The 22627-nt window shown below is 53.6% G+C and overlaps 1 protein-coding gene across 2 annotated transcripts in view; it reads left to right on the top strand.

Annotated features, from left to right (window-relative positions):
* Wnt3 (Wnt family member 3) overlaps positions 1-22627 on the top strand; it is a 43122-nt gene that overhangs the window by 17973 nt on the left and 2522 nt on the right. Inside the window, exons 1-4 of one of the 2 annotated variants that reach the window (XM_074045813.1) lie at positions 8457-8619; positions 15243-15484; positions 18927-19192; positions 19788-20275. In XM_074045813.1, the coding sequence (XP_073901914.1) occupies positions 15358-15484; positions 18927-19192; positions 19788-20267 (873 nt within the window). In that variant the 5' untranslated portion in view covers positions 8457-8619; positions 15243-15357 and the 3' untranslated portion in view covers positions 20268-20275. Of the gene's footprint in view, positions 1-8456; positions 8620-15242; positions 15485-18926; positions 19193-19787; positions 20276-22627 lie in introns of those variants that run through there. The other variant, XM_020161366.2, reaches the window with a different exon arrangement.

Genomic DNA, 22627 nt, shown 5'->3' on the forward strand with positions numbered 1-22627 from the left:
AGAGACAAAATGGCAATAGTGTAAGATGTGAGGTTAAGCTCCACCTCTACTTCCTGGCATGTGGTACCCTTCTGAGTCTCAGGTTCCTCATCTGTGTAGTGGAGACAGCATCTACCCCTCAGCGCTTTTGTGAGGATTGATCAGGAAGTGCTGGGAAGTGCTCTGCAACCTGCAAAGTTCTGGTGCAGTGCAGTGGGTTGTCCTCACTACCATCTCGTGAGAACTCAATAGCACATGTGTCAGCATCAGCTGCGCTTGGTGTCTTGAAAGAGGTCTCATGGACCCCCACCACCTGAATTCACATGGCCTGTCTCACACAGATCACTCCAGTGCTGGGATAGGGGGTATCCTCGCCTCCTGAGGATGCCTGGGATATGGGTCTGGTCCTTTCTGAGATACAGAGAAATAAATGTCAAGGGTAGATGATACATGCAAACATTCAAAAGAAAAAAGCTCAATGAGCAGGGGCCCCAGTGTTGCTGTGTACACGGATGTTAGTGCAGTGGGCAGCCTAGGGAGCAGGGCAGACCTGAGTATCTAAGCCCTCTACTGACATGCTCTGGACAGACCTCATCTCAATACATGTCTCCTTTGTTGTTTTATTAGCAATCTCAGAGCCACCATCTCCCAGCTGTGTGACCTCAGACAGGGTACCTCGCCTCTCTAACCCATGTCATCATCTCAAATGGGGATAACAACATCATTGGGTCCTGGTTCTGTGTAAATGTACCTGGCACACAGACAGGGTTCAATAAGTGTTAGCCACCATTACATGGAGGGTGTCCTGGCAGATAGGTTCCTTCACTCCCTCACTTACAGCAGAGCTCAGTAAATTAGTTCCTCATGGCCTTATTAACCACTGTCTACCCAAATAAACATACCCTATATTTTCTTATTCACCACTGAGTGTGCACCTGTAAAAGCGCTCTCCTTTATTTCATTTATAGCTCTGAGTGTCTCCATAAAGGGGACCCCATTACCTCATCTCCCCCCATTTTGTGGACACCTCCTCCTGACTGTGGCAACTCGGGCTTTCCCTCAGGCCACAGAAGATCCTGAGGGAACCTCAGCTGGCTGGTCTGTCCTGCTAAATACATAGCTTATTTGTAGAAAATTTGGTAATTGGATTTTTTTTTCCCTAAGTGTGTGTGTGTGTGTGTGTGTGTGTGTGAGAGAGAGAGAGAGAGAGAGACAGAGAGAGAGACAGAGAGAGAGACAGAGAGACAGAGAGAAAAGGAGACAGAGACTTATCTTTTCTGCCCAAAGCTTGTGTTCCCTGGAAGAAATACCTGCCCACTTTTGTAATGAATGTGAATGCAGACAAGACCACAAAGGCACCAGCTGTGAGATGCTGGCCTGCTGCACAGGGAGCACAACTCTAAGTGGAGCTGAGTGGACAGGGAGGGCCTCACAAACAGAGTGGATCATTTGGGTCAGACAGCAGGGGGAAGGCAGGGTCCTGGACTGTGGGCAAGAACCCAGAAGGAAGGATGTGGAACCAGCACAGGAGGCAGGTCTTGAGGCCTCACTCCCAACCGTGTTTGCTGGCACCCTACAGCTCTGCACTCACGAGCATCTCCATCTTCATCCCACTGCAAGGTTCAGACAACTAGGCAGGGAAATTAGGGAGAAGGGAAAATAAGGGCAGAACTCCTTTTCCAGAGAAAAGGAGGATTAAAAGCCAGACAATGCCCTAGACAGGACTTTCTTTTGAAATGTATTTTTAATCTTGTCCTTTCCCAATGGATGTTAGTGTGAATTCATAAAATCTGAGCATGGAGGCAGGCCTGTCATTTATACCTGCCTGTATGTAGATGAGGCGCATGCCTGAACACTTTTCACTCCTGTGCTGCTGATCAAAACCAAAACCATCTTGTTGCCTTGCTGTAAAGATGGAGATTGTTGAGAAGCCAGGAGAGAGAACGCCAGGGGTTGGGAAAGAGAGGGCTGACCCTGGGTACTGGGGAAAGATGCAGGGGAGGGCAGAAGAGGCCCAGCTAGGACTCACGTGGGCAGCGTCCCCGCCTTGCCTGGGATCCAGGCCTGTGCTTTTCAGCCTTGCCTACTCCTTAAAATGGAGGGAGGACGCCTCTTGCTTGCCTCCCAGGCCCTCTGGTTGTAGGGTGGGGGCAGGCATCAGTGTTTTGAAGTTCAGAGGGCCATTTGCCGTGCAGCCAGGCTTGAGAACCGAGGCTTGGGAACCCGAGCCCTTAAAGAAGTCCTGCTTGGGTCTGCAGGGAGAGGGAGGGGATGCTTGCAGACCCAGGCACCTGTGAGCAGGAGCCCCAGGGAAGGAAGGCCAGAAGGAGGGAATGCGCCACGCGGCTGAGGAACTGGAGCAGGACCCAGGGACTCATGCGTGGGGGTGGGGGGACAGGGAGGCGAAGGAAGATGTCGAGGCTCGCTCTGGAGAATGGGGCTGGGACGGGGGAGCAGCCAGCGCTTTGAACTTGCGTGGAGCCTCCCCAGGGAAGGCGGGGGAAGTCCAGGTGCCAGGCTGGGCTGCCCTCACCTGCGCGTCCTCAGCGCTGTGGGGGACGAGGCGCAAGGAAGACCTCCTGGGAAAGTGGTGGAAATACCCGCCTTGAAAGGCAGGGAGCCGAACGTTGCCCTGAGCGCCGGGTGTGGCGCTGCGCCGCCCCCCGCCCCCCTCCCCCTTCCTCCGCCCCCGCCCCCCCTCCCCCTTCCCCCGCCCCGGCGGCTCCTGCCCCGCGCACCTGCCGCTGCCGGAATGGAGCCCCTGGCGGTGCCCAGCGCCCCGCGACCACCAGGTAACCAGAGATGAGTTCGAGCCCTGCGCGGGTTCATTCCAGACGTCCCTACAAGTTAGCCAAAGTTCTCAAAGTTTACTGCGAAAATTGATAATTAGGGCTGGGGGTGTAGCCCAGGGCTGGAGAGCTTGCCTAAGACTACTTCAAGGTACTGAGTTCCACTCTCAACATCAGGGCGAAAACATTTAAGCAGAAAAGAAAAAAAAATTGTATAAGGAGCAAGCATATACACCCTTCCTAGTGCAACTGTTTTTAATACCTTACCATAGTTTCTCCCCTTCCACACACGTTTGTTTCTGTTGAACAATTTCAAAGTAACTTATAGTCATCATGAACTCCACAAATTTCCAAAATGTGAGGATGACCCCCTGATAACAAACCATCATCACACTTAACAAAATTAAGAATCCTAATGTTCAGATTTCCCCAATTATCCTCAAATGTCTAGGGCTTTCAAACCATGTTCCGATTATTTGATTGTTATATCCTTTGTGTGTGTGTGTGTGTGTGTGTGTGCGCGCGCGCGCATGCGTGTGAGATACTGGGTATTGAACTCAGGGCCTGCCACTTGAACCATAACCCCCAGCCATCTTTGCTTTTAGTTTGTTTTTCAGATAGAGTCTTGGGCTAACTTTGCTCAAGCTGGCCTCATATTGGGCTCCTACTACCTCAGCCTCCCAAGTATCTGGGATTATAGGTGTGTACTACCACACCCGGCCCTAAATTCATTTTATTCTAAAACAGCTCTCCCTGTGCCCAACACACTTTGAAAAAATAACTGTCTCTTTGAAGAATTTCAGACTGGAGTCTCTCAGAATTGCTCTCCTTCTGAGATTGTCTGGTTGCTTCCCTAGAATGTCATTTGGCTTGTTCCTCTATCTCTCATTTCCTGATGATAGAAAGTCACCTTCTTAAGCGTGCTAGGTTCAGATCAAATGCCTGTGGTCACTGCACTTTATAGGGGAGGCTTGGTACCTCATCTTGCATCATCTCTACCACCCTATCATCACCCTTCTGGGGGAGGTTTTTAACGAGCCAGCTTCCTGTGCTCCTCCCCAGATGGTCTGGTCCAGCAGGTCTGTGTTGGAGCCCAGGTGTCTGATTCTGCATAGCTGACCCAAGTGGTCTGGCCTGCCTTCCTGGCCCTGGCAGCCGCCTGGGCTACGCGTTCTGCATTCTCCCAAGGGCATGGTGGAAAGGAGTTGGGGGGGGCACCATGGAGAGAGGGAAGGTCCTCAAGGCTCCAACCCTGATGGCCACTGGTGTGACCCTGGGTGTGAGGCAGGGAGGGTGGCCTCAGGGTCCCTCTCAGGGAGGAGGTTGGGCCACCTTGGGCAGCTCCCATGCTACTCTTGGAGTTGGAAGTTCTTGCAAGACCACAAGTGCCTCCATGAACATCTCTGGGCTCCCAGTGACAGCATGGAGTCTGGCAGAGCATAAATGTTGAATGAATACACACACCAGGACGGTAGCCCTTTGAAAAACCCCAGGGAATGCTCTGGAATGAGCTCCCAGCTGGGCAGCTCAGCTTTCTGTACATCCAACTGGGCTGCTTCTAAGACTCAAATGAAGGCCTTGCAGACTGTGGAACTAGCGATTAGCTGTGTAAAAGGCCCAGAGAAGCAGCAGGACTGGCACCACACTTGGCTTGTCATGGAAGCAGCCCAGGGGATCTAGGGGAGGTGAGGAATGGCCTGGTAATCAGAGGGAGCCACTTGGCCCAGCAAAAGGAGGCCCTCACGGGGGTGTGGTACTCATTGACAAAAAGGCGCTCTGCTCGGGAGCTAAAGATGAGTAATGGAATCTCTCTCTTCAAAGCCTCACCTTTAGTGGACAGAGAGTCCATGGACAAATCAAGCTCTCATATGGTATGCTACAAAAGAGCTGGGGAAATGACCAGAGGGAACAGTTTAGACTGGAGACATCAGAGGGGATTTTAATATCAGACTTCGAGGAACAAATAGGAGTCCAAAATGGGAAAAACAAACACAACAAAATATTTGGGCAGGCTGTCTTGTCTATTACCAGAGCTGGACTTGAAGGGGAAAGAGGAGTGAGGACCCAGCAAAGTCCTGGCCTAGGAACTAGCAGACTTGGCTTCTCAGAACCAGCAACCTATGACCCTGTAAGCATCTCATATCCCCATCTGTAAAATGGGAGGCCAACCCTGCCTTATAAAACTCAGGGATGTGAGGGTCAGGAAAGGAAGATGTGGTGTAAGGTTCAAATGAGCTAAAGAGACAAACGTGATTTAGGAAAAATTTGAAGTAGAATTCTGATTGGTAGATTGGGAGGCAAAGTAACAAATGACGGAGTCCAGAGAGACAAAGATGTCTAGGCTAAACTGGATTTCAAAGCCCAGGGCAAACATCATCTGCTTGAAGTTCTTCTCCCCTCAGACCCCTGTCCTTAGGGTTCACATCTCACATGGGACTTCTCACACTTGCCATTGAGGGTAGTCACCCCAGGGTGGTAGCCACCCACTGTGCCTGAAATACATAGGCACTGAATGGAGTCCCAGCCCCTCAGACTGCAGTCTGGGAAACTGCTAGAAAGATCTGTGTGGTGTAAGGGAGACAGAGCTCTGGCTGGGCTGTCCTCCCTGCACTGCCTTTAACAAATGAGGACCACTGGGCAAGTCATATCACTTTGCTAGGCCTCAGTTACCCCATTAGCTACAATGTCCAAGGTCCCATCACCTTTTACGTTTTATGTGTGGAATGAGTGGTGCATGTGGCCATTTCCAGAAAGCTTTCTGTGCTGTACAGGGCACTCCTATGTCCCACCCACCCTCTTCCCAACAGTAAGGGAGACTTCACAGGCAGAAACCTCTATTCAACAGGCTTTGGCCAGTGAGCATGCCTGAGAGACCTGGTGCCACCAGAGTTTCTGTTTTGACAGTACTGGGATTTGAACTTAGGGTCTTACCCTTGCTAGGCAGGCACTCTACCATTTGAGCCATGCTTCTAACCCCCACCAGAGTTTCTGGATGCTTGGCATCTATCCACTAGAAAGACTGGACCCATTTGGAGGGAGTTAGGAGAGAGTTACTGAGATTTACCTGCAGGGATGTTGTGAGCCCAAGCATGACCCCAAGCTCTTGATTGTCTCTCTTCTGAGACAGCCTAACCATGCATGTCTGAGGGCCGAATGCAGCTTCCCTTTTCTCCTGCTCAATGGGAGTGCTGTGGGCTCACCTGTGAACTTGGCAAAGAGGAGAAAATGACCCAGCTCTTGGCCAGCTCTCTTGGGAGCTGTTCCCCCAACAAACACCTGTCAAGCTCTAGTCTTGGCACTCTCAAGGAGACCCTCTGGGGTCTGAGGCATTGGCCCTGGCTTGCAGCTCTCTCTGGACACTCTGTGCTCAGACTATTCCCTGCCCCCTGCTGAGTCTTTCTGAGAGAATACTTGAGGTATCCTCTGGAGTTGCCCAGTCCTGTGGGGCCTAGGTGGAACAGGCTAGGGCTGCAGGAATCCTGCTTTCCTCCTTCTCTGAACCCCCTCCCTCCTCTCCCCCACCCCCAACCAATTTCCACCCTCCCTTCCTCCCCCAGGCCTGCTCCCTGTCCCACCTCCCCAATTTGGCCAAAGGGGACGGTCCCTCTCTTTCACCCTTTCCCTTCTCCACGCTGATCAACTCCCCTTCCTGTGAAAGAGCTGGGGGAGGGGGTGTTTCATGTTCACAACACAACAAAAAACAGGTTTCAACATTTCACAGGTTTCAACATTTTTCAGGCTGCCTTGTCACATCTTATCAGATCTGGGAGCTGCAGCTAGGACAGCAGCAGCTGTAACATTCCAGCTCAGGCTCTGCCCTTCTACCCCGCCCTCCCTGCCTTTGCCCCCCAAAAGAGCACACCAGGGCTGCTAGCACGGGGCTCAGGCTTTGACCCACCCATTGGCTTTGACCCACTGACTTCGTGCCTCTGCCTACAGCTTTCTCTTTCTCCTACTGCTGCCCCATCTGAGGCCCTTTTGAGCTCCGGAGTCTGTGGCAGGTGCATTGCCTCTTGACCCTGAAAGGGAATCTCTAGAAGTTGGGGGACAGAGGAGTTGTCAGTCACTCACAGAAAGCAGAAACATCACTTGGCAAGCAAGGACCAAAAGGACCATGGAGTTGCATGGGAGAAATTAGGGAGGGAGAGGAAGGAGAGGGAGCAATGCCAGTCATTAGGGGCTGTTCCCCACAGGAAGGAATGGCATTTTTCTTGGGTTTCTTTTCCTGTGCTTGCAGGTTTTCCACTCCCAGTGAGGACTGCAGCCTGGAAGACCCTCCTTTCCCTCAACTCTCCCTGAGGCTTCCACCTTCCTGCTCCTGCCACATTCACAGTGATCTTGGTGACACAGTACAGAGTGACAGGTCCAGGAAGGACTGTCTAAAATCTAAAGGCCCAGGGTTCAGTTGAGCCAGCCTGAAGGACAGACCCAGAACCTAGTCCCCAGGCTAGAGGGAATAGCTGCCTTGGGGTGGAGAAGGGTCAGGGTGGGTCCTACCTGTGTGGACACAGAGGGGATCCCATAGGAGGACTGCCAGTTTAGAGTGCACAGGACTCTCACCCAGTGACTAAGAGCAAAGTGGAAGAGTGACAGAATAGAGGAAGGGAGGGCATGGCTGCCCAAGTGTGCTGGCTGTGGGCCAATGTCGGGACTAGAAAACAGAAGTCTGGGTTCACCTGCAGTTTTGGGAGAGCTCTTCTCTCTCTCTCTCTCTCTCTCTCTCTCTCTTGCATCTGTCTATATCTTTTGAGACAGGATATCACTAGTAACCCAGGCTTGTCTTGAACTCATGATGCCCTGCCTCTGCCTAGGATGACAGGTGTGTGCCACCACACCCAGCTCTCTCCTCACCTCTTAGCCTGAGGTTCTAGCCCCCTGCTGTGAGGTTTAGGGACCCTGAGGCTAGGCCAGCCTCTCAGCCCCCATCCTGGGGCCCTCCTTACCTTGGCATGTGGCATCTGCCATCCCACCATGAGGCTTCGAGCTGACTCAACTCCCCAGGTGCCTATTGGGGAAGATTAGTCATAAAGTATCCTACCCTGCCCCCTGGACAAAGTTCCTCAAATCTAAATGTCTAGCCTCCAACTTCCTCGTGGCCTCTGGCTCTGTACTTTCACTGGCCATGGTGTCTGCAGGTGTCATCAACTCCATGAGCTTTGTTCCCAAAGATGCTTCACCCCTCCAGTCTTGGTGGATGTTATCTCAGTCTTTTTGGATTCAAACCTTTCCTTTCACTTTCTTCTTTTCTCTGCTTCCCTAAACCTTATTCATGGCTTTCTTTCTAAAGCCACTGTCCTGAGATGGCCTGAGGGCCCATCCCCTGCCACAGGCCCTGTTAACCTAGCAAGGAGGGTCTCAGCCTGGCTGCATAATCAGCTCACCTTAGGCAGTGTCACTGGGGCTTCTGAGTGATTGCCAGACCAAAAGCATCCTTGGCACCAACTGTCACGCTGGCCTCCCAGCTGCTTTCTCAGCCTTTGATCTCCAGTGCCTACCCCTGTCCTATTGCATGTGACTAACAGATCAATAGTCCAAAGTTTAGCTTGAGAAACTTCAAGGGCTTCCAGAATTAAGCCCAGCACGTGGGGCCCCTTTCTCACCTTTTCCTCTTCTCTGCTCCTCTGTATGGCCCAAAGACTGCAACCCAGGTGGACTAGGTATTGTTCCCTTTCCTGTCTCCTAGTCTGAGGCTATTTCCCACTGGGGGAGAGCCTGCGGGAGCTCCAGAAACCTTCACAAACTCTACAGCTGCTCCTTTGCCCTGCTCCAGGAGATTGGGCGATTATACCATATGTTCTGGTGACAAGTGGCCTCAAGACCGTCTCCTGCTCACAAGTGGTGCCTGGACCTGGTAGGTACTTGAAACAGGCTTGTTGGTCTGCTGTTGACAGATGCCTCCTGGTCTGGGCACTCCTCGGGTGTGGCTTCATTCATCTCCATGTTCCTAACACCTGGATCTCAGCCAGGTTCAGAGTCATCACTCAGTGAGTGTGCTAAGTGAACAGGCGGTGAACGAATGTGTTTACAAGGAAAGACCTCAACCTTCCTGCTGAGGCCAGCCAGGCCATCCATTTGTACACATAGCTGGTGTCCTTGCTGGGCCCCCATCTGATGCCTGGGACTCAATCTAGCTGGAAACCTGACAGGGGGCCTGGGGTTCCCCCACTGATCCACTCACCTCACTCTTTCCTTCCCACCCTGAGCTTAAGTGAGTGTGTCCCTGTCTCTGTTGGAGCCAGGAAAGCTGGATGCCCCTCTGTGCCTGCCAGGTGAATGAACCAGCAAAGAACCAGAGAGAGACAGAGGCATCTCCCACTTCTTTGGTGAGAGTGTCTAGTGAATATCTAGGTATCCTCTGAGGACCACCAGACCATGATGCAAATGGGGCCCTCTGTATTCCAGAGAGGACCAGGGATAGGCGAGGAAAGGTGACAGCTTGTGAATCTTGAGTTAGGACCCACTTCTCACTTTGTGTCAGGACCCTCTTCTCACTTTGTGTCAAGTTTCCAGCCAAGGTGTGAGGTGAGTGTCCCCAATCCAGGGCCCCTGGCCACCCATAACAGGAGTGGCTCACAGTCCCAGGAAGCTCCAGGAGTTGGGTAGTCTGAGCTCAACAGCCCCCGCCCCTTCCCTGCCCACTGGACATGCATGCCCTTGAACTTGGGGTGCTCCTCTTGTGAACTCCATCAGCTCTGAGTGGCCTCTTAACCTAAGTGGAAAGGTAGTGGCTTGGCTGTTTACTTGACTCATTTCTCAAGACTTACCTTTCCCTTCTGGAAGTTTCTGTCTTGCCCAGGCCAAGGTGGAGTCTCTGTGAAGTAAGAGCAGGTTGGGCCTCTGTCCGGTACTGCCCAGAAGCCAGCAGGTGGAGGACCTGGTGCTGGGCCCTTGGGTTTATGGAAACAACATGGTCACTACTAGGGAAAGACCAGTGACCATGAAGGAGTGGTTTCCCACTGCCTCCCCTTCCTCTCCCTCTGAGCACCTATTGCCTTCATTTTAAAAGATACTAGGTCTTTGGATCATCATCTTATAGAGCCCTCTCTCTGGGGCTGGCCGGGATGGTTAGGCCTCTCCATGGGGAAAAGGGAAGGTAGGGGGCACATGATCCCCAGAAAAGCATGACTTGGGGAGGTTTGGCTGAGAGCATACCCCAGGAGAGGGAGGAAACCTGGAGTCCTTCAGGCTGCAAACCTGGGCTGTACCTGCCTTAGCCTTTCTCACGTGGAACCGCAGATTCCCTTCCATCCATTCTGTGCCCAGCCATAGAGAAGTTTCTGGTCATCACCCAGCTTAGGGGCCTAGGGGACTGTACAAGGGTGGCATCTGCCATAAGTGGGCACATGGTGCAGGAACAGCCCTGATTGCAATTGATATCCTGGGGTTTTGCTGCTGTTCTCCCCTGGCTAGCCGGCCATGTGACCAGAAAAATAACAAATTCTCTGGGCCTCAGTCTTTCCATGCAGAGAAGAAAGGGAGTGGATTAAACTTGTGGCTTAAACTAGTGCCAGCAAAGGCTGGCAGCATGTTAAAGTGACTGTCTAACAAGCACACACCCTGAGTTCAACCCCTAAGACTGCCAGAAACACACAAACAAAAAAACCAATTGCATCCTGCAGAGGGGCCCTAGATGGAGGCTGAGAGGAATCTCAAGGGGTGGGGATCCCTTGATACCCTCCCCCCCCTTTTTTTGTCATTTTAACCTTGTTTTTTTCTTTTCCCCCTGGTGCCAGGGATTGAACGCAGGGCCTTGCACATGCTAGGCAAGCACTGTGCCACTGAACTACACATCCCAGTCTTTGATTTTGAAATAGAGTCTTGCTAACTTGTCTTGGGCTGGCCTCCAACTCATGATCCTCCTGCCTCTTCCCCCTGAGTAGCTGGAATTACAGCTGTGTGCCACCATGCCTGACTCATTTTAGTCATTTTTAATGCCACAATTCAGTGACATTAAAGTGCATTCTGTTTTGTGCAACCATCACCACTATCTATTTCCTGAACTTTCTTTTAATCATCCCTAAACAAAAACTATACTCTCCCCCTCTCTTTAGCCCCTGGTAACTTCTACTCTACTCCTGTCTCTGAGTTTACGTGAAATATTCTAAATATTCTAAATATTTCATGTAAGTGGAATCGTGCAATATTTATTCTTTTGTGTCTGGCTTATTCCAGCTAGCATGTTATCAAGGTTCATTTGTGTTGTAATGTGTCAGAACTTTGTTCCTTTTCATGACTGAATACTATCCCATTACATGCATAAGCCACCTTTTCATCCATCTGTTGTTGATGGAGGCTGGATGTTTCCACATTTGGGTGACAGTGAGTCTGCTACTGTGAACGCCGGTGTACAGGTGTCTAGTGGGGCACCATCTTCAGTTATTTGCGGCATAAAGCTAGGGTGCAATTGCTGGATTCTATGGCAGTGCTGTGTTTAAGTTTTTGTAGAACAGGCCTCTCCTTTATCTGTTGGGATGGAGGATGAGCTATCCCTATAGGGAAGATAGCAGGGCAGGGCAGAGCAAAGGCTGGATCTGGGTATAAATAGCCCCTGGTCCAGCTGGGAAGGCCTGGCAGGTCCCTCCATCCTCCCCCTCACCAGCTGCTTGTGCCAGGCGGGCCTCTGCTTCCCTTGGGAGCCTGGCTTGTCTCAGATCCTAATCGTAGGAACTTCCTCAACGGAACCGAGGAGTCTTGTCCTGTGTGTAGGTGGAACCTCCGGCCTCCTGGAACTTGCAGAGTGGGGGGCACTGGACAGGCTCTTTGGAAGGGGTTTGCTTTATTCCTTGCCTAGGGCATCAGCAAGTACCTGTAATATCATGTGCCTGGCTCTGTGGAGGACCAAGTGTGCTGGTGTCTGAGTGTGCACGTAGTGGTGGGGCAGGGGGTGGAGACACCCCCCCGCCCCGTGTGTGGGCCCTTACACTAGCCCGGTCAGGTAGCATTAGAAAAACTCACTGGAGTACTTTGTGATAGACGAGATGAACAGAACAGGGACCTGCAGAGGGAGGCTACTTCTGGCTGGAGCCCACAGAAGTCTTTAGGGTGGAGGTGATCCAGCAATCTGGTTCTGAAGGATGGTGAGATGCTCATTTAAAGCATGGCCCAGGCAGAGGCACTCCATGTGCAAAGGTATAGAGGTTCAAAGCAGCCGGGTTGCAGCAAATCTAATCAAAGCTTGGTAGAAAGGAAAGGGGAGAATCCCCCCAAGGGGAACAGGTGCTTCAATGATGGGGACAGAAATGAGGGTTAAATTGGTGTCTCAGAGGGTGGAATGTCACACTTGGCAGTGTGTGGGTAGGAGCTCAGGTCAGGGCGGCAGGCATGTCTAGGGAAGGCGGCCAGTCTGAAGAAATCAATCCCATAGCTGCAGCCTCATTAGCCCCAACACTGGCCCATGGTGCTGAGCCCCGGTCCCTAGAGGCCCTCACTAATTACCATCAGGATGTCCAGATCCGAGCTGAAACCTTTAAATGGAGTGTCCTGGAAATCCTTGTGCCCTCGCCCTTTGGGATGCTCAGCCAGATCCCAGATGTCTTTGTTCAGCCAGCCTGGTTAGGACAGAATTGTCAGGGAAGGGGTCTTTGCTCTGTTCTGATCCCAGTCACCCTCCCAAGTGTTGAATGGGAAGGCTTTGGAAATTCCCACCCGCCCTACCAAGGCAGGGATGGAGAATGGGAGGAATGAGGTTGGTGACAAAGCAGGGACACAGTGCTGGGGAGGACAGTCCCCAGACACATGGTACCTGAAGTGACCACCATTCCTTGAGGGCTTCCTTATGTGCCAGACATGGGATTCTAGTGCTTACTCCTCCCATTAGGTCTGTCTTGAGGAGGAAGAAACAGCTGTAGAGAAGCTAAGCAGCCTGGAAATGGCAGAGCTGAATGTGAGCCAGGCCTTGGGTTCTTGGGCACAACTGGTTGGACCTGGACAGCAGGAAGGAGGCAGAGTTTGGAGGGGAGGGGATAATAACTCAGCACTGTGAGTTACTGGATGGTGCCGTGCCGAGTTGTCTGTCCTCAACACTCACTTGGCTTTCCTCTCTGGTGACTGAGTTCAGGGCCACGGGAACAGCTGGCAGGGCAGGGCTGGATGTGGTGGTTAAAAGCATGAGGATGGGTTCTATGCCCGGAGAGGGAGAGAGAGGAAGAGAGAGACAGAGAAAGAGAGAGAGAGACAGAGAGAGAGAGAGAGAGAGAGAAAGAGAGAGTGCCTGGGCCAGGAGGGGGAGGTCAATTCCGGCATTTAGCAACCCTGCAGACCCAGGTTACTTAGCTTCCAGCCTCAGTTTTCTCATCTATGCGATGGGACAATGGTATAATGTTGAAGTTCTTGCTCACAGACTTGTGAGAATTAAATAAGGTAACAGACACAAGCAGCTAGAAGCACCCAGCCCAGAGTGGGCACATAAAAAATGGTAACGATACCTATCATTTGTTATCACTCTAACCTGATTTTCACTTAAACAGGGCAGGGGCAGGAGAGGACCACCTGCAGAGCCTCTCAGAGTACTGCAAGACCATCTGGGCTCTGGGCTCACCTGTCTCTCTCACTCAGGGGTGAGGCCCAGGGTGTAGACAGGCCAAGCCTGAAGCCACCCCAAACCCCTCAGGCCCAGAGAGGCCTTGCCCTTGAGGAAGAGGGTAAGTGGTCTGTGGAGTCAGGTGGCTGCTGGAGTAGCCCTGAGGCCTGGGGCGGATCTGTCAAGCCAGGGCTACTAGTAAGGACCCTAGGATGTTCTGGGTTGTTATCAGGGTTACTGAGGCAACCCAAGGAAAAGCCTCTGCCACACAAAGTCAGTAATCACTACTATGGTGATAAGTCAGACCCTGAGGTCTGGAAACATTACCATCTAAACTCCCAGATCTGGTTCCCTAACTCTCTCCTCCAAATAAATAAACAGAAGGATGAGGATCTGCTTCTTCCCCTTACACCTGAGCCCAGAGGCGGCCTAGGGCAGGTGGGTTCTATGCCCCCTCCACGGTTCCTAGACAGCTGCGTCCTTGGGAATCTCTATCTCTGTGACTTGGCCAAGACCAGGAGTATGGAGGAGGAATTCTGGGGACAGCAGCCCATGGCGTGTTCTGATCTGCCACAGACCTGGGAAGCCAGTCTACTCTATAAATCCCACTTTCCTCATCTGGACCGGAAAGTTCTCCACATTCAAGAAGTGGTCAGGTCTGTGGAATCCAAAGTGCCTGGCACAGAGTAAAAGTCCACTGGCAATGGGTGTTTGGCTCTTGTGTCCAGCCCAGAAAGCTTGGGTGTGCATTCTTCTGACCCACCTGTGTGGTCTTATCCTGCCCTTCTTCCCAAGGCTTCTGCCCGTTACTTTTCTCGGGGCACTCAAGGTCAGCGTCAGACCAAAGTCTTGGACACAAAGAGAGAGGAGATGAGTCCCCACGTACACCTCTTTCAGCTCACTCTGTCCCTCCTCACAGGGCTGACCTCGAAGCCCACTGACACCCACAGGTCATTTTCTCAGCTTCTTCCACAAAATGTCACTTCTGCTGTTCCTGTACTGGGGGAAGGAATGGATTCCCACAGTACCTAGGTTTTTTAGTCTATTCATCCCACCCCACAATGCTCTTCGTAAGACTGTAAAACCTTGAGAGGTTGACAGGATGTTGATGAAAAATGAGGGGCAGAAGAATGGGGTGGCTTGGCCAAAGTCACATGGTGTTGAGTGGAGAGAGTAGAAGCTGAGGTCTCCTCACTCCTCACCCTGTGCTAAACTTATCTTGAAACAAAACTGAGCTCTGATCTCTGGTGAGGAGAGGTGGCACCTTAGAAACTTCGAGTGAACTGTATGGCTGGAGGACAGAGAACTTCGTGCCATCAACTTCCTGGAGGGACAAGGGCAGGCTCTTGACTGAGCATGCAGCATCCTGGGGAAGAGGCTGGGGGACACTGAATGGCAGCATATGTGTGATCATGCACACACGTGTGCAAGCTCCCTCCCTGGGATTGAGGTGTCTCTGATTTTTCTGGGATGGGGCTGGGGTCAAACTAGCCTCTGCTGCTTTCCTGCCTTTAGGTTTGGATTCCTTTCCATAATCACTGGAAGTCTCCACATGACCCCAAATCCTGGACGCCCTGAGAGATTGGCCAGCCGGAGCTCTTCAATGACCCTTGGGAACAGAGTCTGGAAAGGACTTGATCTGAATCCCAAATTCCATTGTTCCCGTCCAATGGTCATTCCATAGCATTGCATTGTCCGTAAGGGTCCCCATGAGAAGTTCTGCTGGTCCCCATCCTCCTGATGCGCCCATGCTAGGATGTGGACAAGGCCTAGACCAGAGCTCTGCCCTTTTGGGGGCACTGTGTTCCCCAGGAGGTTAAAGGCAACACATGCAGGTGCCAGCCTTTTCAGGGTCATGGGTCAGATCCTCCATTCCTCACCTTCATGAAGAATGATACCCATGCTGGGCCCTATGCTTTGTGCCCCTAGTGTCACCTCCCTCTGTCTGCCCACAGGTCCCTGGCCCTGGGCCAGCAGTACACATCTTTGGGCTCACAGCCCCTGCTCTGCGGCTCCATCCCAGGCCTGGTCCCCAAGCAACTGCGCTTCTGCCGAAATTACATCGAGATCATGCCCAGTGTGGCCGAGGGCGTGAAGCTGGGCATCCAGGAGTGCCAGCACCAGTTCCGGGGCCGCCGCTGGAACTGCACCACCATAGATGATAGCTTGGCCATCTTTGGGCCCGTCCTGGACAAAGGTACCCAGGGCTAAGTGGGAGGTGGCTGAGGGTCAGGGTGGGGGAGGACATTAGGATCCTGTGCCCTTCCATCCCACGACGCTTTGAGTCCAGGGTGCCCCCATGTTTTCCCCACTCCTCCCGGAGGATGATAAAGTTGGTGATGACCAGTGGCCTTCATGGAAAGTTGGCGAGGTCCCCCTGTAGATAGACAGGGCTGTCTCCATGGCTGCCACACTTTTGCTGGTGGATAGGCAGCCCTGAGGTGTCCTGGGATTTGAGCACAGGCACCAAGGAACCCATGGCCTTCCTTCCTGGCTGGCACACCCAGACCAGGCTTGATGTGGACATTTGCAGCATTTCCCCAAAGCTGTGTTAAGTGCTTTGCAAATACTGCTTTGGTGTGGAGATGGGGCATTGACAGCCCTAGGTCCTTCCTACTTGGAAAGTCTGCAGGAACTGTGATCAGGTTCTGGCAGCATTGTATTGTCCCCAAAGGTCCCTTGAGCGTCTCTGTGGGTCCCCATTGCTTGCAAGCTGGATATGCCCATGAACTCTGTTGGGCACACTGGTCTCTGGGCTAACTTTCCAACCATCTTGCAACCTGGTAGTCTAAGTGACTGTGCCTTAAGTGGAGTAAAATCACACAATTTGACTTTGAACTTGGCGATTGTGGTGGTGAGGGTGGGGCAGGAATGAAATTTCCCAGGAAGGAAATTTGGGGGCTTAAGGGTTCTGGACAAGGACAACTCTTGGAAGAAGTGCAGTGTCTAGGAATTTAATGGCTCTAGCTGCAGTGGCCTTCACTGGAGCTTTGCCATCCCAACTGGGGAGCCTGGCTTTCCTCCTTTAGAAGAGAGAATTGATTAGGAGCTGCATTTACAGACAGAAAGAATAGGAATCTAAGCACCAGTTGGGGTGCGTGGGACGGGTTTAGGAGCGGGGAGTCCACTACCCCCATTTTAGCGTGCAATCCCCCTTTCTTTACCTGTGCTTCAGGTGCACAGGCAAAAGGCTGGCTATTGTCCATGGGACAGGAGGGCAATTAGCAAATCAATGGATGATGATTCTATTTACGCTTCTATTACCAAAGCTAATTATTCCTTGTTTACATAAAAGGTTTGGCCTCTAATTGGGGCCAAGTGGCGGCGGCTCGCATTGCAAACCCGATCTCGCAGGCTTATCAGTCTCCCCACCTTCCGGCGCCCCACCTCTGGCCAGGTAGCGCTTAATCAAACCGCCAAAGCAAGACAACCTTTCTGATCGCTCTTCCCACCCTGACATAAGCAGCGAGAATCGGGACTTGAGCGCATTCAGCTCCCAAGGTGTTTAACGTTTTAAATCCCCGCCTTAGGTTGGGCCACATGTTTGCGTCCCTAAATCGCAAAAGGGCGGGTTTGTGTTGGCCGGGGCAGGGAGTGTGGCTTAGAGACACTGGGAATTCGATGAAACTGGGAGGTGAGGGTCTGGAAGGCGCCCACGCAGCCCACGCGCCCCGCGCGCTGCCGGGGATCCCACGTTTGCACCCGGGCTCGGAGGGTTCAGCTCCCCGGAGGATGGGCCTTCCCGGAGGGGCGGCCTGGGCGCCGAGGAGCTGTCCGGGAGGGGGCGCAGGGTGGGCAGCCGGAAGGGACGAGGGCGCGACGGCGGAGCGCAGGCGGCGGCGAGGCGAGCCGAGGCCGCGGTCCCCCGCGGCGTGCAGAGGGCGCGAGCGCCGCCCCCCGCCGCGTCCCCGGCCCGCGCCCGCTGCGGCCGCCGCGCCATTCACACGCCCTCTGGCCATTCGGCGCGGCGCGGCGCGGGGGCGGGGGGCGCCGCCTCAATGGGATTGCGCGGCCCGGCGCCGGGGCTGGGGGCGCGGCCCGGCCGCGGGAGCCGCCCGTTGCTACGCGGTGGCGGCCGGCCCGGCGGCCCGGGCCCGGCGGCCGCATTATGCGGGTAATGCGGTGTGACACCGCGCGAACAAAGGCGGATTGAGCGGCCCAGCGGGCCCCGCCGGACGGGGACCGGCACAGCGGGGCTGTCAGCGCCGCTCCCAGGCTAATCCCCGCCCCGCCCCCGCCGCCCCCGCGTCCCCGGGGCTGGGAACCGAGCGCGGCCGGGTCGGGCGCCGCCGTCACCGCGAGAGGCCGCCGGAAGCGAGGGCGCCCGCCCGCGAGCTCGTCCTGCACCCCCCTCCCTCCGGGCGCCGAGGGCCGCAGGGGTGGCATGGGGCGAGCGAGGAGAGCTGGGCGACCCCGGCGCCGAGCCCCAGGCGGCGGCCACCCGGTCCGCAGCCCGCCGTACCGCGCTGGCTCCCGCGCGCGAGCCCCCGCTCCGCGCTCCCCGCCAGGCTGGGGTGGATCCTGCTGTGCAGGTGGCCATGAGGGCGTCGGGGCCTCAAAGAAAGGCTGCAGTAGCTACGAGGTCTTCTTCCTCCTCCCTGCGGACCCCTGCCACGACTCAGGACAGGTGCTGGGTGTCCTGGCTCCTCGGCGGGATCGTGCCACCTGTTTGCGCGTTACCTTCCCGCTCTGGGGTGTTCGCCTGTTGGGTTGCAGATCTCGCAGGCCTCTGCCTCCCTAATCAAGCACACGAAGCCCAGCATCTGTGCATCCCCAGCATTCGGAGATGGCTCCCGTTGTAATGAGGTTGGGGGTTGGGGGACACCTCTAAGGATCTCCCCCAGGTCCTTTGGAGAGGGGCTTGTCCTCCTCAGTTCAAAACCTTGCTGGGGGTGGTGGAGGGACGCAGCATGGGGAGGGGAACCCAGAGGCACTGGCGTCTCCTGGGCCGAAACTCCAGTGGCAGGGAGAAGCTGTACCCATTTTACAGAGAGGGTGACCGAGCTCAGAAAAGGAGAGTCTGTGGAAGCGCATCCAGGTGGAGGAATGGTGAATTAGTACAGTTAGGCTGTAGATTCTCAGGCTCCCTCTCCACAGACCTTAAGCTGTCTTCAAAGTGGAGCCTCAGGACTGTGCTGGGGTCCCCAGAGTTTAGGAGGGTGCAGGGCAGGGACCTCCCCACTTCTTCCCCACCCCCTTTTGATGGGACTGGGATTCAGGGCTTAGTGGTTGCAAAGCAGGCTCTCCACCGCTTGAGCCACATCTCCAGTCCATTTTGCTTGGGTTATTTTGCATGGGGTTTTGTGAACTATTTGCCTGAGCTGGCCACGAACTGAGATTCTCCCGTTCTCAGCCTCCCAAGTAGCTAGGTAGGATTACAAGTGTGACCTACCGGCTTCCACCGCTGTTTGCTCTTTGGAACTGTAGCAGCATTTGGGGTCCTGGACCTCACCTTACTCATCCTTATGTTGGGGGTGCCTACCAGGGCCTGGATCAGCTAAAGAGGCTCCCGAGGGCTCCTGGTTCCTTCTCCCTCTTACCTCCGGGCTGGTGAACCCTTGAGCTGCCCGGGGAGGTGGAGGCAAGGCTGGTGCGTTCCAGGCTCAGGCCTGAGCGCTGCCTCCGCACCCTCCCCGCAGCCACCCGCGAGTCAGCCTTCGTGCATGCCATCGCCTCTGCCGGTGTGGCCTTCGCGGTCACGCGCTCCTGTGCGGAGGGAACCTCCACGATCTGCGGCTGCGATTCGCACCACAAGGGACCACCCGGTGAAGGCTGGAAGTGGGGAGGCTGCAGTGAGGACGCGGACTTCGGGGTGCTGGTGTCCCGGGAGTTTGCTGATGCGCGGGAGAACAGGCCAGATGCGCGCTCCGCCATGAACAAGCACAACAACGAGGCAGGACGTACGGTAAGCCTGGGCTGCTCTCACCCCAATCCTGCTGGGAGCCCACCCTGGACCCCTGCCCTGCCCCCTTCAGAGGCCCTCTACATCTGGGTCCCTTTACCCTTTAGCCAGGCTTGATTCCCTTCACACTGCAGTCAGTCACCCTCCCTACACCCGGTTTCCAACTTGGGTTATTCCTGGTCTTTGTAGAGAATGCATCTGTAAGAACGTCCACCCTATACGAACAGGTAGCTCCAACCCATCGTAAGTACTTTGACTGGCTGTGTAAGGTGTAAGATTGTGAAGTTCGAGGGACCTGGCTTTGAATTCAACCTCTACCTCTTCCTATGGTTGTGGGACCTCTGACAAATTACTTAAGCTCCCAGCCTTAAATGGGGGTTAACAGTCATTTGCTCCCACGTTGAGAAATGAACGTGATGTCTGCCAATGGTTGGGGTGTAAAGGGGGAAATTTGGTTGCCATTCTTTAGTCCCCATCTATTTTATTCCTGACACAGGAATAGAAAAGGCTGGAGGGATGGGGGCTGGAAGTAGGGCAGAGTGGGAAGGTGTTCCGAGCTGGGGCCAGTCGGGGACCAGCTACTGCTTCTTTTCCCCAGACCATCCTGGACCACATGCACCTCAAGTGTAAGTGCCATGGGCTGTCTGGCAGCTGCGAGGTGAAGACTTGCTGGTGGGCCCAGCCTGACTTCCGCGCCATTGGCGACTTCCTTAAGGACAAGTATGACAGCGCCTCGGAGATGGTGGTGGAGAAGCACCGGGAGTCCCGAGGATGGGTGGAGACACTCCGGGCCAAGTATGCACTCTTCAAGCCTCCCACTGAAAGGGACCTGGTCTACTATGAGAACTCTCCCAACTTCTGTGAGCCCAACCCAGAGACAGGCTCCTTTGGCACCAGGGACCGGACTTGCAATGTCACCTCCCATGGCATCGATGGCTGTGATCTGCTTTGTTGTGGCCGTGGCCACAACACGAGGACGGAGAAGCGGAAGGAGAAATGCCACTGCATCTTTCACTGGTGCTGCTATGTCAGCTGCCAGGAGTGCATCCGTATCTACGATGTGCATACCTGCAAGTAGGGAGCCAGGTAGGCTGCAGGGTGGAGGTGCAGGCTCTTAACCAGCCCCTATTTAAAATGTAAGCCAGCCAAGACACACAAGCTCCCCCAGCCAAAATAGGAAGTCATGTTTCCCAAGCTTTGGTGGGAATGGTTCTTGGGCAATGACCTGGTGGATTACACCAAGCACAGATACTAACCAAATGGGCACACATAAGTCACAGCAATTGATTCAACTTCTTATGGACATTAGTACATTATGAGCCTGATTAGATTCACACCTGTGGAGCTGGAGGAAATACTGGGGCTGGAAACTGTGAGAATTGATGTCTGGTCCCAATGATGTCTCTAACTTCCTGTTCTTTACTTCTGGGGCCTCAGTTTCCTTAGTTCAAACCAGGCGTTAAAATACCTGCAATGGTGGGCTGAAAAGTCTCTTCTAACCCTGGGGCAGAGTCATTTTGCATCTACCTTCAAGCCAGAGGGCACAAACAGAAATTCTTGAACCTCAGGGAGGTGGGTGGGGGGAGCAGATCTGAGGTTTGGGTGGAACAGGGAGCACTCTCACCAAGTTTATGGATGGTGATGGGGAGGAGGAGGGATTCAAGTTCAGAGTCACTATGATGAGTAGTCAAAGCATCAAAGGCTGGTGGATTATGTTCCCAAGCTTCTCAGAGGTGGCCTGCATGAGTGTGCTGTGGCCTGGTCCACAGGACCCCAGGGTAGGTCAGCCTAGATGTATATTAGTCCTGGAACTTCAGGCTTCCTCTCCTCTCCCCTGAGAAGGGGTCCAGTGTGCAGAGACTTGAGCATGGGTTTTGGAATTATGTCCAGTTCTGGTTCAGCTTCTCCCACTAGTCAACTGTATGACCCAGACAAGCTGTTCTTTATAGACCCACTTCCTTATCTGTGAGCCCTCCCCAGAGGTGCTGCAAAAAGCATGTGAAGGAACACTGAGGTTAACTGAAAAGCGCCCCCGTGCTGGGTCACAGCTGGCTGGGGCAGGATTAGGGAGAGCACCCTGCGTTCAGTACCTGAGAGTTAGTGGTGCACAGTGGTTGTGGGGCTGGGAGGTATATGTCATCATTGAGACAGCCCACCTAGGAAGCCTCCTCGTTCCCAGCCCATCTAGAAAGCCTCTTGGTGATGGAGCATGTCTTGGCAGGGAGAGAGTCCAGAAAGGCATTGAGTAGGGAGGTATGACCTTTCTCCATGTCAGGATAAAACAGTGTGGGAGGGAAGAGGACAGGTGGGGGCTTCAGCACCACCACTTGCCAGCTGTTGAACCTGGGAACCCCAGTTTCCTCATTTATGCAGTGCTGGTGAAATGGGAGTCTGCCGAATTTTTAGGAGGCTTGAGTTAGCTAATAGATACAAATGCTTCTTTCTCCAAATATAGCACTAACAGGAAGTGTGATAAATACCACTAGAGAGTCGTGGTACAGGGCAATCACTGTGCAAAGAACTAGCTTCATTACTTTGATAGTCCCAGTCACTACTTTTTGAAAGGGTAGGAGAAGAGTCACTGAGTAAGAGAACTCCCAGGCCAACCATGGCATGTTAATGTAGAAGGAATGTTTGAAAAACACAGTGGCCACCTTCACCTTTCTCTGATTCCCCAGTATCAAGCAAGACTTGAGAAGGGGCTACGAGAATGCAGTTTAGAATATTGATGGAGAGCACATTTTGTCTAGCCTGCCAATTTCACAGATGGGCACACCAACTTAATAATTGAGGGAAGTCAGATCCCTGTGTGGGTCATGCAGAGGCCGCTGCAGCAACAGCAGCAGCAGCTCCCTCTACCAGTGGCTCCAGGTGGCATAGTATGTCAGATATAGACCCTATGGCTCTGATTCTGCCCCTTGTGGGCAGTGAGATCTGCTGGGCAGGGAAGGAGGTGCTGGGTTGGCTCTCAGTGTCCAGATGCCACCCCCCAGCTCCAGCCCCTGTACTAATACTGACCCTATGAAGAATCAGGGGTGTGGCTTGGTGGTAGAGCTTTTGCCTAGCATGTGGAAAGCCCCGGATTTAATCCCTTACACCACAGAAAGAAAAAGAATAAAGAAAAAAGCAGTCCTCTTTACTCTGCATTTCTGAAATAGACAATTGGTATTTTCCCAGCGTTGTATAAAGTGCTACACAGTTGTAGTCTCAAGATGCCATGTCCGTGTAGCTTATAGCCCCAAGCCCTTCTGTATGGAAGCAACTTACTGAGTGAATCTGGCTCTGTTGCTTCTTCAAAAGCAAAAGCTGACTGGCCAGCCCCAAGTCCTGGGCCTGTCACTAATCTGCAGTGGGACCTTGGGCATATTGAGGCAATCTTGCTGTGCCTGTTCTGGCCTCCGTAAAAGTCTTGGGCTGGTTCTCAGCCCCCAAAGCTGA

Source organism: Castor canadensis, chromosome 11 (assembly GCF_047511655.1).
Source record: "Castor canadensis chromosome 11, mCasCan1.hap1v2, whole genome shotgun sequence".
NCBI lineage: Eukaryota > Metazoa > Chordata > Mammalia > Rodentia > Castoridae > Castor > Castor canadensis.